Source organism: Medicago truncatula, chromosome 4 (assembly GCF_003473485.1).
Source record: "Medicago truncatula cultivar Jemalong A17 chromosome 4, MtrunA17r5.0-ANR, whole genome shotgun sequence".
Lineage (NCBI taxonomy): Eukaryota > Viridiplantae > Streptophyta > Magnoliopsida > Fabales > Fabaceae > Medicago > Medicago truncatula.
Genome location: NC_053045.1, coordinates 43,477,156 through 43,491,286, shown reverse-complemented (window position 1 = coordinate 43,491,286; position 14,131 = coordinate 43,477,156). Strand labels below are relative to the sequence as shown.

Here is a 14,131-nt window from a genome sequence, read left to right as displayed (position 1 = left end):
CTGAATCAGCACGTAACAAATGTTTATGTTTCCATTACATTCCTTAAACGTCGAAAACAGCGTTTACCTTTGACTCTATGGTACTTGTCTGTATCCGTCCGGCATCCGCAGATTTCTCTTGATTTGTCTAACGTGAAATTTGTCTTTTGTACATTCTAATAAAGTGAGCTTCGAATTTCAAACTCCTTAGACAATGGGGTGGCATATCACTTTAAATGGGTATCCTCCTTCTTGTGAAGAAATTTAGAAAATCAACATGGTATTTAACTAGTGGTTCACATAAACACACTCTATTTACTAGTCTCACATATTTTAATATTAAAATATAATGATATAAAGTTATTATTGAATTTCGTTTAAAAAATGTGTTTGAGGTGCTTGGTCAAAGTGATCAAGTGTTTATTAAATACTACTGTTAAAAAATTATAAATAAATGATATATTTATCTATGATGTACTAATAAAATAGAATTCTCCATTGTTAGGTGATCCAACTCAACCATAGATACGTCATGGAGAGCAAAACTATTTTACAATTCATATTATTACACAGGTTAAATTTTCTATTAATTTTCAGCAGATTAGTTTTTAACTACTAATGACTTGTTCGGGAAAAAAAAAAACTACTAGGCAATGATCGAAGGGTGTGCTTGATAAATTCCTATTAGTGAAATAGGCAAAACTACAACACTATTCTTTTACCTTTAATTTAAAGATTTTTTTTATTGTATGTAAATTTGCACATATTAATAAGTTTAAAATAATTAATTTGTATTGCAAACGTCGACATTGAACTAAATGTAAATTTTTACCCAAAAACTTACATCAAAAAGTACAAATGGTTTATTTGATCCTATATAGACACATTAACGTGAACTTCCATCGTCGGAACATGTCTAATATGGTCATCTTTCACATTGACTCGTTTACTTATAAAATTAGTTTTTTATTTTTTGGTATTTCCTTCTTCGTATTCACTCATTTTCTGTCATTATCTAAAAGCAAAACAGTTGAGGAGGCACAGTGGCGGAGCCAGGAAATTTATGGAGTCCGGGCGAAAAATTTATCCCAAATTATATCAACGGTCATAAATCAAATTTTTTTTTTTAATTTTAATAATTAAAAAAATTGAAATAAAAGAGGTTTATCATTTTGTCAATAAAACTACAATTTAAAATAGGATTATTAATTAAAATTGACCATGTAATATATGTGAAGTCTGAAAATTGGCCATGTAATTAAATAACATGTATTTTGACCATGTAATTCAAAAATTTTATTATTTATAACTCTGTAATATACGCGAAGTCCAAGAAAGCAACCGAAAGATTGAATTTTTTCATGATTTGTTAGAGGCGAGTTAAGAACGTTAAAATACAGCTTTACACAAAAAATTTATAAATTTTCAACAAACGACAAATTAATTATGAATTTTTAAAGTATCAAAAGCTCAAAAAACAAAACAATGGAATCTCGACCTATAAATCGAATTTTGAGTTCATTATTTGCAGAGACATCTATAAAAATACATAAAAAGGATATGTAAAGTTTCATAGCATTTCGAAGTCGTTTAAATTTATTATGATTTTTCAACCAAAACGTGCAAAATTGAAATTTTGTTCCGCGTAAGCGTATACTCACAAGTCAAATTTAGTTCCCTAATTTTGTAGGCATGACTAGAACATGATAAGAACCTTCACAGTGAAATTTTGTAGTCTTTAAACGAGATACAAATTAATTATAAATTGTTTAAGAAATTCATAATTATGAGGGAATGAAAATTCATAATTAATTTATCTCTAGTCGAAGAAATTTAATTTTTTATGTAAAGCTATATTTTAACGTGCTAATCATGTATGAAAAAAATAATGAAAAAATTCAACATGTAGGTCACATTTTTAGACTATACGTATATTACAGGGTGGTCAAAAATAAGAAGAAATTCAAGTTACAATGCTAGAATATATGTTTTGTATTTTTAAGGGTCATTTTTCAGACATAAGGTATATTACAGGGTTAATTTGAACAATTAACCCGTTAAAATAAGAGAGATGAACCCATCAATAGTGTGCTAAATAAAATTCAGAGACCCATTTGCGTGTGAGAATTTTCAGATTGCCCAAAATTTTCTTTTTGTAAGTGTGTTAATTGGCTTTTGGGTTGGGTCTGATGCGCAAAAATTGTCGATCGAGAAGAACATGATGTTGAAAGTGAGAAAGTTTTTGAAATAATGAGACTAAGAAGAACACAAAGTTCCAAGAAATCGTCAAAGCAAACAAGCCAAGAATGATAGAATATTAGATCGCATTGCCACTTTTTATAAAATGGGAAAATGATAAAATATTAGACCGCGCATTTCATTTATTTAAGAAAGAATTTGAAAGAAGATGACTTCATGGAGAAGCAATAATTTGTCTAAATCATGTCGTGAAGTTATGATAAGCAAATCTCATTGTATCTGATGAGTTCAATTTTCCACCATCCAAGTGCGTATTATGGAAAGTGTAAGCCACTTAACAGGTAAAAATGGCAATTGGCAAACCAAGAAAGTGAAAGAAAAAGAGCTTCCGTGCAAATTAGATAAAATAAAATAATAAAGGCCTCATTATCTTCACGTCCCACTCCCATATTGCACCACTATACTCTCCTTCACGATATTAGATAATGAAAATGCCACTGCTGGTTAAAAATTAGTAAGCAGTACTCCCAGATTTTAGTAAGTAGGCCTCATTCATTTATAATATTATTAATTATTTGTGACAAATGAAAGATTCTTTTATTGAAAAGTCTAGAATTGCACATATAATGTACATGTGTTTATAAATAGTTTTGCTCCATCATTTTTTTTTTTTTAAGAATTGAGAACGACACATTCTTTAACAACATAATATTTTTAAAGATTAATCTATTTTTTTGATTGGTTAAAATTCATATGAATCATTACACCGAAAAACATCACAAGGATCGCAGTATATTTCATGGATTTGATATAAATTTAGTTAGATTCGTATAAATAAGTGTGCGTAAAGTGTATTTTAAAAAGTGTGTTGCTTCTTTGTTTTAAGAAAAAAGATAGGTAGACACCCTTTTTCATACACCACTTATGTACACTCCATGTGTTAGGGGTATTTTTAGTAATTTTACATCATATCATCACCCCTTTTTATATCTTCTTTCAATGTTTTTGCCACGTATCACAAATGTATGTGGATGTAAAATGGTGTATACCACCTAAGATGGTTCATGTATAAGAGCTCTTGTTTTAAAAGTATAGCAACACCACACACTTAAATGTTGTAGTGTGAAAGTACAAAAGTTACACTTCACCTCATCAAATGTCACTACATCCCTTTTCCACAAATAATTAATCGTATTATAAAGAGTTAAAAATATAGATTAATTGTATATTATCATCTAATAAAAATTTACTAATTCATATAATCAATTTTAAATTATATTTATATATAAAAATGAAATGTATGTAGTAGCAAAAAATTAATAGATTATGTTTAAAACTAATCACTCATAAAAGAATAAAGATTGGTAGACACTTTTTATGTATACAGTGTACACCTTATTATATTACTTTTAAAAATTTCAGTTAATCAAATATATGGTATGTGTGATCACATTTTTTCCGTTGTATGACCACTATTTAGAAGCTGAAAAATGTGGTCACGCAACTAAATGCGTGTGATCACTATTTTTCCACTTAATTAACTAAATAAATTTTGGATAAATAGTAATCGTACAACTAAAAAATATGGTCACACAAACCATATTTTTGTTTAACATATTATGTTTAAAACTAATGAGTTATAAAAAATTAATTTGTTGTTTAATAAATTAAGTCCATAGAATGAAAATATAAATATGAAAAGTTGATTTGAATATGTTGTCTAGTGTAGAAAAAGAAAAGGAATTTGGTTTAAAGTCGTTTTTATGAAAAATAAAAATGAGGGAGAGGTGATGTGTACGCGTGTCCTGACAAGGTTCGGCTCTTGGCTTTAAAGAACAGTTTAGAAGCAACACGCATTCCTTTTCCTTTTCCTTTTCCAATTCCAACCACTCTCTCTCTCTCTCTCTCTCTCTCTCTCTCTCTCTCTCACTGTTTACAATATACTAGTGAGAGAAACTAGAGCCACAATAACCACCACACTGTTCTTCTTCTTCTTCTTCTTCTTCTTCATCTTCTTCTGTTTGAAAAGTTTGCTTTTGTTGTTGCTTTGGTAAGAGACAGAAAGAGATGTACGTTGCTTCTTCCATGCGCAAGTCTTTCAAGGATTCCTTAAAACTTCTCCAAGCTGATATTCAACACGCCAATACTCTGTTAGTTCTTCTTCTTCTTCTTCTTCTTCAAAATTCTATTTTCATTTTCCCATTTTCCTCTCTGTTTTGGTAAAGTTTCTATTTTTGTTGCCAAATCACACCTTCAATTTTATTTTTATTTTTAGTGCATAATAAATATCATAATTTTTATTTTCAATTTTTGTTTTTTATTTTTATTTTTCTCATTCAATTCAAAGCTTTTTCTGAAGTTTTGTTATGCCTTTAAAGAAGAATGCTACAGTCCCAAGTTCTAACTAGTGTCCTTTTGTTGAATTATAATCATTTTTAGGAATTCTTTAGGATGTGTTTGGATTGAGGGTTTATGAGGGGAAATGATGGGAGAGCTCACTTTTATTTTTAAAATTACGAACATAGTAAAATATTTTTTTAAAATAAATTAAATGTTTCTGAAATATTATATGATGCCATTAATTCAATTTTTTAAAAATTATTTTATAATGTTCCTAATTTAAAAAAGAAAAATAAGTTCTCCCTTCTTAAACCCTCCATCTAAACACACTCTTAGAACTCTGAAGAGTGTGTGTGTATTCGGCATACTAATTTAGTTATTGCTTCGTCGCACTATTTGTATGTGTAGGGCGTCCGATTTCCCTAGGGAGTATGATGGTGCATGTCTTCAGATGAGAATGTCATACAGTCCAGCTGCAACCTTGTTTCTCTTTTTTGTTCAATGGACTGATTGCCATCTTGCTGGTGCTCTTGGATTGTTAAGAATCCTAATTTACAAGGTAAGCTAACTGTGCTGATTTTTTAACTTAGCTGTTGAAATGAGAAGAAACTTGGATAAGGTGAACAAATTTGGTATGTGGTGTAGGTGTATGTGGATGGAACAACCACCATGTCTACCCATGAAAGAAAAGCAAGTATAAGGGAATTCTATGGTATATATTTCCTTTTTGTGTTACTCTTAGTCTTAGCATTAAGGATGTTTGCATTTTATGTTTTGTTTACTGATGAAAATGTTAAATTTCTGCTTTCATCAGCTGTCATTTATCCTTCTTTATTGCAACTTGAGAAAGGTGTTACTGACTCTGAGGATAAAAAGCAAAAGGCTGTATGCATGGAGAGGTATCGTAGAAGAGATGATGATGACTGTAGGCAATCTTCTGACATAGATATTGAAAGAGACGATGAATGTGGGATATGCATGGAGATGAATAGTAAAATTGTGTTGCCTAACTGTAATCATGTTATGTGCCTCAAGTGTTACCGAGAATGGTACTCACTGCCCCTTCTCTTTCTCTATCTTTGTGTGTGTGTGTGAGAGAGAGAGATTCCCTATTTTTCAATTTCATGACTTGTAGATGTCAGGAAGCGAAAAGGTTTGAGGTTGTTTATTTGTCTGTACTATGCGTTAGATTGTATTTATTAGTTTTTGCTGATTTCATGCATTATTGGTGCGGTACTACTAAGTGACTAGTTTCAGTAAGATTGAAATATAGTCATTGAGCCTGCATGGGTTTCCTTGGGTTTTGGGTTTGTTCACTTTGTCTGGGTAATATTTGTTAACAACCTTGCAAACTAAAACGTCTATTGCCATGCTAGAGGATGCAAGTAGTGGACATCACGAGTCTTACTGTAAGTGAACTGGTTTTGGACTCCTGTGCTTGATTTCAAGTTCAATTTATTGTTTTGATTTTGTGTTAAGGAAAAAAAAGCTTCAATTTCACAAATAGACACCTTTTACTATTATTTTGGAATATTACAGGCACTATTAATTTGAAGGTATGAGTTTTAACTTTTCCTTATTGCTACCTTGAAGTGAATATGCAATAAAAAAGAACAAAAATAGTAGTATTAGGGTTTGAAAGAATCAATGACAAGATATCGGTTTGGAACTTCAAACTGGTATGGCTGGCAAACATATGTAGTTGCTAAAAGGATGTATTTGTATTACTGATGAATGCCTTTTGGCTGATTAGTACTTGAGCGGTTATATATTATGATTGTAGCACTTGAGTCTTATTTGACTTGATGGAGTCGTTTAGGCTTGAAGTATTGATCAAATTTTCCTTTGTCTTAATTTGTTGATGTGTTTCCTTTCCCTGCATATTCAGATGCTTTGAATGACAGAGTTTAGTAATAATCATTGCTCTTTTCCTGTTCATACAGTCTTCCATACTTTGCAAACATCAAGAATCAAGAATCTTCTTAACTTATAAAATGAAATATCTTTTGATTAGTGAGAGACTATTTTATTACTGTAGTGACTAAAAAGAATTTTTTTTGTGGATGCTTTGTGTGGAATTCTTTGCTTATGGATTTATTTGTGCTCAAATGCTTTAATTTGAAGTGAATGAGAATGGATTAGCCTTTGATGTTTTTATCAGATTATTATATAATTGGTTGAAGGGGTTGAGCATGCACCTTCTATTAGGAGAATGGTTGCGACACATTATTTTCTATTGATGGGAAAAAACAAAGTGGTCTTGGCTCCCTGATTGTGGTTATCATTATTTCGTTTGAGTCATACATTCTGATGGAATGGAGACTCGTTGTTTCCAGGTTTTTATGAACCCCAGTCTGCTCAGTTGTAGAATCTCCTAATCTTCCTATCAGGTAGTAGGCTGAGGCTTATAGGGGTGTTTACAATTACAAATAAGCTAAGAATGAATGATCACCACAAGGACTCAAACCCAAGATATTTTGGTCTACGCCATTTGGGCAAACCCTAATTGGTGTCTGATTCCTGATTTAAACCGGGACTGTTGTATAAATCTGCATAGTTTTGATGCACATTTTGGGTCTGGAGGGAATTATTCCGCTGTATGAAAAGGAATGTTGGATTTGTTTCTCCATGACCTAGTTAGATGTTTGAGTCATTAGATTAGCCTCTTGCCAAATCAAGGTAAGACTGCGCACCAATAGCGAGAGATTTGTAGTACCTGTTTTTCCTTTACTATCCTTGGATATGAAATTTAAGCAGACGTCTTGTGCCTCTTGGCATGTGTTTTTGGTTCAATTGAAGGTTAAGTGATTTGGTATGTTTTGCAGGCGAACGAGATCCCAGTCGTGCCCATTTTGCCGTGACAGTTTGAAGAGAGTGAACTCAGGGGATCTGTGGGTATACACTGATAGAAGGGATGTGGTTGATATGGCAACAGTGACAAGGGAGAATCTCAGAAGGCTTTTCATGTACATAGATAAGTTGCCTTTAATTGTTCCAGACTCCATCTTTGACGCGTATGACTCTCACATAAGGTAAGTGATTGCAGCAGACAGATTTTAATGGATGCTGTTGTCTTGGGTGGATAGTTATTAGTTGTTACTCGTTTTCAATGCAAATATAAATTCTGAACCTGATTCAGTAAGTTTAGTTTATGTTATATTTGTAGAGTTGCAGTTCTTGCTTCCCACTTCTACCAAAAGTATCCAACCCTTTGTTGTTGCGGGTTGGTGGTGAAGTTGAGATGGTAAATATGTATCTAGCTAGCTCATATGTATATCCCTGTATAGATTGAATTGCTTAACAAGAGATTTTCTATGGTCCTGTTGAGTTACTTGGATTGTATCTATGGATTTAACTGTATATGGAAATGTAAATTGTTTTCCAATTCGGCTTATATATATATATATGTAATGTTTTAATCATTAATATCAGAAGTGTTGTTCTGGTAAGATCAAATGAGCTCTTGCCAAAATTCAATAAGGCGCTCTTGACCGGTTACTGTCTCGGGGTTTTCCATTTTCGTTGCAAGAATTTTCTTGTTGGTTAGTTGTTTTTTATGTGACATCTGCCTTAATTTGTATCTAGCTAGCTCATGAGGTAGATTTAGAGAGTGAATATTCTTTCTCTAAATGTAAGAGTCCTATAGTTGTTGTACCATAGCAGCTGTAGGAGATCCAATTTGGTTTTGTGAGAATCTGTTGCAAAGAGTTTTTAGGACCCAATTTGGTTTTGTGAAAATATGTTAGAAGTTATTGAATTAGAAAGAAAGGAAAAAAAACTATATTACTTGATGTGCACCGTATTTGTTTTTAGGGTTAATAGGTATTTACCCCCTGTAATATAGGTCATTTCCGGTTTTTTTCCTGTAAAATATTTTTTTTTTTACCCCCTTGTAAAATATTTTTGTTCTTGAAAAAAAAAAAATTGGTTTTTGTTTGGCCTATTAGGGGGTAAATCAAAACAAAAAAAAATTACAGGGGGTTAAATCAAAACAGAGGGAAAACCAAAAATGACCTATATTACAGGGGATAAAGACCTATTGACCCTTGTTTTTATTTGGTAAAGTATGCTTTTCGTCTGGAATATGAGGCTGCTAAAGTTTTTGCGGTAGCAATTTAGTCCAATGAATGTTTAGTCTAATTTAATCACGAATATGTTTCATATTTGGCTCAAAGCATTTTTTTTTTTCGAGGGGTGCCTCAATGGTATACGTTCAAGATTAATTAAAGTTTTTTTTTTTTTTTTTTTTTTTATATATATAAAAAAGGGAAAAGAAACTCAACTGATTGCTTTTTCCCTTACCAAGTTGTGGTAGTTAGTTGAACTGAATTCATCGGTTCATGTGACATTTCACCTAGATGATTTGATTGCATTAACATCTGCATCTCCCTCTGTCTTCCTACCCATACATACGATTTATTTGCCTAAAATGTATATTTACAAAATATAAAAAAAAAAAAAAAAAAGAAAGACAAACAACAAAAGTCTCCACGGATTTGAACTAGGATGCTCGTACACACGTCTTATGTGGATGTTTGGCGGTGACTCAAATTGGTTTTGAGTGAACTAATTGTGTAAGTTTTGATCGTGCAAATTTGATTCTGACTAAAATGAATTAAAAGTAAAGTGATTTATATTGGATGCATTTATTTAAAAGTGAGTTGAACGATAAATTTGAATGAATGTAAAGATTAATTCTAATATCAAAAGTTTTCAGCGGAATCAATTCTATTAAAAAAATCAAACACCACAAAATTTATTTTACACTTTTAAAATCAATCTTAGTCCCTCTAAAAGTGGAACTTCTAAAAGTGGAATCAAAGATGCACTTAAGGTGGTGCAACTTTCAAGGTGGATGCAGAGGCTAAGAAGGAATCAACTGGCATGCCAAGGGTTGGCAGTGCTGCTAACTGGTCTAATAATATCTGATTGTAACTCCATTTATTTGAACTAAGACTTTTATATTTATAGCTGGATTGAATTTTTCAAGTTTTGATTATCTAATCTTATGATATAGAAAAACCAAACCTTTGAAAATGACTTCACCACAAAATCAATTTTGCGAACCATGAACATCATAATATTCTATATCATGATTTTTGAGACATCAATTGAGAGAGCAAGCATATTTGAAATGGAAAATATAACGAAATTGTGATGAATAGCTGCCTTTTTTTGTTATCATCTTCTTTAATAAATTGAAATTCTGGAAATTTGCAAGTTATATACCTACTATTGACTATGATGTTATATATTGGCATAACAAATCTGTTACCATGATAACCAATCTGACTTCAAATTATATACATGACAGCATAACTGCTTTTGTTATTAATATGCAAAAATAATTTATTCCAGTTAATATGAAATAAAAAATAATCCTAGGGTCAAATTCAAAGCACAAAACTTGTAATAAAAAATTATATGAAATAAAAAAATTGGTACATATATCTAAACTTAATATCAGGACGCAAATGATTGTGCCATCGCTCTCTACACTGCTTGCCAACCCTTCCTTCTAACTTCTCTGCTATTTGAGCCCATTTTCTTTCACTGCCAGAAGTTGGTCTACTCCACTCTCACCATGATACAGTGGCTGAAAATGATAATCATAGTATACTACAAAACTCAACCAACAATTTTAAAGAAAACAATATTGCAAGATCGAAAAATTTGAGCTAAAAAGTGAACCTGGAAGCAAGAGTTCTGATACCTGTTTTGTCAATTAGTGGTATAGAAAATTGGATAGAGACTCAAATTGCCTAAGCTATAAAGAACCATTAAATTAATGACATCAATCCAGCCATTAGAACCCCCATCATTTGAATTTTTCCCAGCAAGGTCTCGAAATCTCAAATTCCCTGTATCGGCTAACAGTGCAAATATTACACCATCCATGTGGCCTTTTCCAATCACACCTCCCTTTTACAGTTATTCACAGCCACAACCTTGCTCTGCTTCAGAGACCATGCAAGATACTGCAGAACAGACAAAAAATACTATTGTTTACTTGAGTTGTAGGACTTGTCACATGCAAAAGGATACTGCGATGGAATTTTTGAGTGAGAGGAAGAAAAACTTACAGTATCTCGTTCATGTATAAGAGGTGGCAATAAGGATGGATATGAAAAACTGAGCTGCTCATAAGGCTGAAGTGTAGCATCATCTGAACTTGCTTTCTATAACTAATACCAAGATTTGGCTCTTTAGTTTTTCAAATAACTACTACTAAAGCAAACTGTTGCATAGATTATATGCGAATCATAGATATTTATGCATCTCCTTAGTTGAGAGTTTTATATATAATATACATATAAACACTTTGAGTACATTCATTATGCATCTTACACACACACATAAACCTGAACCGTCGTAAAACATTTCACTATAACTGAATGGTTGGAATTAAATCACAACTTATTTCAATACCCTTGGTCTGCGAACTGTTTAAACCCAATTAATAAAGTACTCGGAATAGGCGTAGGTTCCAAGGATACCCCAACTAAAACCGTAGCTTAGTAGGGTGCCTACAGAGCAGAAATCTTAGCTAAATGGGGAAAGATCAAAACAAAGAAAACCTAAGCCTCTCATTTAACCTAAACACAAAACACCGACCTTGAACATGGCACACTGCGGGAAGAGATCCTAGAAGCTCTACCCGGAACAAGACTAAATATCATTTTAAAAGGGGATCAAGCATATAAAAGCAGGACCTGTAACATAAAAAATAGTAAAAATTGAGATTGACATTCTAGGCAAGAGAAGTAACCTCAAGCTTATTTGTAGAAATCTCTGATAAAGATGTTATTCCATGGATAACTATCGTCAATAAACTCAACTTCTGAGTCCAATTCAAAGCCTTCCATGCTCTCTGAAGCTACAAAACAGATTATATAGACTCCATCATCCTAAGATCATACATAATACTTCAGCTGTTTCCAAAGAACATACATAATACTTCAGCTGTTTCCCATTGTTTCAAAATTTCACCAAGTGCAATACTCATTACAATCCCTTATTCCCCCAGAAAAAATATCGAGACCATAGAATACTACCATGTGAATGCTGAATCTCTTAGATGCAGCATGTAACTGAGGTGCTAAAAATATATCCGCCTACAAATGATAATGAACGTGTTAGGTTATATATAACTATGACAGACAACATTAAGACAAAAATATATTCCAAGAAAGATGCAAATCTAGTGCTTATTTCTACAGATAACCTTATTAATTTCCAAAAACTTGTGATCTGACTTTGGAGCTGAATAGCATTATAATTTAAAATATCAGAAGATAAGTACATTTATTAAATTATACATCAGTGACCAGACATGAAAAACTGACGTTGCTAGCCAAGATTTTTCGGCTACTGCACACACAACAAATGTTCAAATATAATTAAATTAATGTCAATAAATTTTCAAAATAGATGAAAATGCAGAGAAATTTCATGGCAAAACCCAAAGTATATTCAGAAATGCACATGTAGCAAACAAAATCTGATTGAAGTGTTGGTTCATGACACAAACACAATCACAAAAATCACAATCACTTACTTGAAAGACCAAAATCCGAAATCTTCGGTGTAAGATCTTTGTCAAGGAGAATATTGCTTGCTTTTGTATCCCTATGAATGATAGGAGGCCTGACTTCTTCGTGCAGAAAGGCAAGCCCGCGTGCAATGTCAACACATATTCTACATCGCGTTCGCCAATCAAAGTAGATACTACTGTGACCTCCAACTGAAGAGAAGAGGAAAAAATCATTTGAGTAATTTTGAGAATCAAAGATTAGACAATAAAGCATCCATGAATTTGGAAAAATTCATTTACCTAGAAGAGTTTGTGAAAGGCTATTATTCTCAAGGTAGTTGTAGATTAATATCCTGCTATTTCTTTCAACACAACAACCATACAACTTAACCAAATTTTAATGCTCTACTTCAGAGATCACACTAATCTCCGTCAAGAACTCTTTCGCCCCTTGTCTTGATTCAGCTGAAAGAACTTTTATAGCAGCAAGTTTTCCATTTTTCAGTCGTCCCTAATCATCCACACCGTAATACAATTAAGGTTTCATACTAAACGATAAGAAAAGGAACGAAAAAACAACGATCAGGTAGTAGTCTAGATTACCATGTAGACAGAACCAAAACCACCCTCTCCAATTTTATTGGCAGGACTAAAGTTATCAGTCGCATTACTTAGTTCTTTCTTCTCCTTCAATTCGAGCTCTGGTAAAGACAGGGATAGATATGCTCTTTCCAAACTGCAGCTGCAAAGTTCTTGATTATGAAGTATCCATAGCCTTTCCACAGGACCTGAAAACAAAGCAAAAAAGAGGCATGTGAATTTAAATTACGCTAAAGTTTTTTATTTCCCTAATCCATTCCCTTTGCTTCATATGCAACTCGGCAAATGAGGCATGTGAATTTAAATTATCATTATGTGATTGTAAGGTGATAAAACACAAATAAGGTGACTGAATAGGTGACTATAAGGTGATAAAACACAAATAAGGCTAACAAAAGAAATAAAACAATAAAAGCTATAAAAAATAAATTTAGTTGCAAAATCTGGGAGTCCATACCTGTAGTGAAGCATATTGAGATTTTAAAGATGGGTTGAGAGACACAGGAACGAAAGAACATTTGACAATGGTCTCATATACCCATTCAGAAAATTGAATCATTCTGCACAACAACAAAAGGGTCTCAAAGACAAACATAATCACAACAAAAAACATGCCAGAAAAAAAGAACATCTTTACTTTGAAATTTTGCACTCAGGATCACCAAACAAATCAATCCACCCAGAATTACCAAACAACATAAGCAAAAACCAAAATTTTGCACAAAACAAAACCGAAAAATTAAACCCTTAAGATCAAAACAACAACTTTCCGCAGACATGCAACAAAAATCACCTTTGAATGAAAAAAAATGAAAGGAAAAAACAAAACCGTAAATTGCAATCAGATGGAAAAACAAAAATAAACCACAAAATGGAGAAAACTCATTCGGTGCAAGACATTCATGGTCTTAGATTCATAAAAAGAGAAGGAAATCACCTTTGATGATGAAGAAGAAGAAACAGTGCTTTTCACTCTCCAACCGCGACACTGAACAGGCAAGGAAATTCTGGGAATGAAATGTTGAAATCATACCACTCCATATATATATAGGGGAAATGCAACATTTACTAATTTACCAAAATACCCCTATAAAGGCAAAATGGTCAAAAAAAGGGACAAGAATTGTCCTATATAGTAAGTAAGTAGAATAGATTATAAATTTTTATCCTTTATCAAATTATTTATTTGATGTATCTTTGATAATATATTGAGGTTCTTCCCACTAATCGAAACGAAATCTGTCAAGATAATGCTTATTAAGAAGCGAGCGAGAATAAAATAACAAAAAAGAAAATTAATGTTGCTGTCCAGGATCGAACTGGAGACCTTTAGTGTGTAAGACTAACGTGATAACCACTACACCACAGCAACTCTTGTAATTGGATTGTGGCATAATGGTATATGTTCTTATTAGTATTCTTTTTTGAGTCTTGAAGAAAATAAATATATATATATAATTGATGGAAATTTATATCAAA

General features: G+C 32.3%; 1 protein-coding gene, 1 long non-coding RNA gene and 1 other non-coding gene across 8 annotated transcripts; 1 reads left to right on the top strand and 2 right to left on the bottom strand.

Annotated features, from left to right (window-relative positions):
- The first annotated feature begins 4,068 nt into the window (after window positions 1–4,068).
- Window positions 4,069–7,920, top strand: LOC25493183 (E3 ubiquitin-protein ligase AIRP2). Its single transcript, XM_013601605.3, has 5 exons — window positions 4,069–4,328; window positions 4,927–5,077; window positions 5,164–5,230; window positions 5,333–5,567; window positions 7,344–7,920. The coding sequence occupies exons 1-5, from the start codon at window positions 4,246–4,248 to the stop codon at window positions 7,552–7,554; spliced, it is 747 nt and encodes a 248-aa protein (XP_013457059.1). The 5' UTR covers window positions 4,069–4,245; the 3' UTR covers window positions 7,555–7,920.
- A 1,802-nt stretch (window positions 7,921–9,722) lies between these two features.
- Window positions 9,723–13,731, bottom strand: LOC25493182 (uncharacterized). Of its 6 annotated transcripts, XR_003011617.2 has the most exons (10): window positions 13,590–13,731; window positions 13,110–13,212; window positions 12,656–12,840; window positions 12,353–12,563; window positions 12,077–12,262; window positions 11,574–11,633; window positions 11,288–11,395; window positions 10,602–10,703; window positions 10,232–10,496; window positions 9,723–10,114 (listed from the first exon to the last, which is right to left on the bottom strand). It is a non-coding gene; the product is annotated as an uncharacterized lncRNA (long non-coding RNA). The 6 variants fall into 6 exon arrangements; XR_005645863.1 differs by having other exon boundaries at window positions 11,288–11,633; XR_005645865.1 differs by having other exon boundaries at window positions 10,602–10,697; window positions 11,288–11,633.
- Window positions 13,732–13,951: 220 nt separating this feature from the next.
- TRNAV-UAC (transfer RNA valine (anticodon UAC)) lies at window positions 13,952–14,024 on the bottom strand. Its single transcript has one exon. It is a non-coding gene; the product is annotated as a tRNA-Val (tRNA).
- Between the last annotated feature and the right edge of the window lie 107 nt (window positions 14,025–14,131).

Excerpts from the sequence above, each read along its gene's own strand:
- LOC25493183 (XM_013601605.3), top strand. The coding sequence starts at position 4,246 with ATGTACGTTGCTTCTTCCATGCGCAAGTCTTTCAAGGATTCCTTAAAA. Across the intron at positions 5,078-5,163 it reads TAAGAATCCTAATTTACAAG|GTGTATGTGGATGGAACAAC; the intron begins GTAAGCTAACTG and ends TATGTGGTGTAG. Across the intron at positions 5,231-5,332 it reads AAGTATAAGGGAATTCTATG|CTGTCATTTATCCTTCTTTA; the intron begins GTATATATTTCC and ends TGCTTTCATCAG.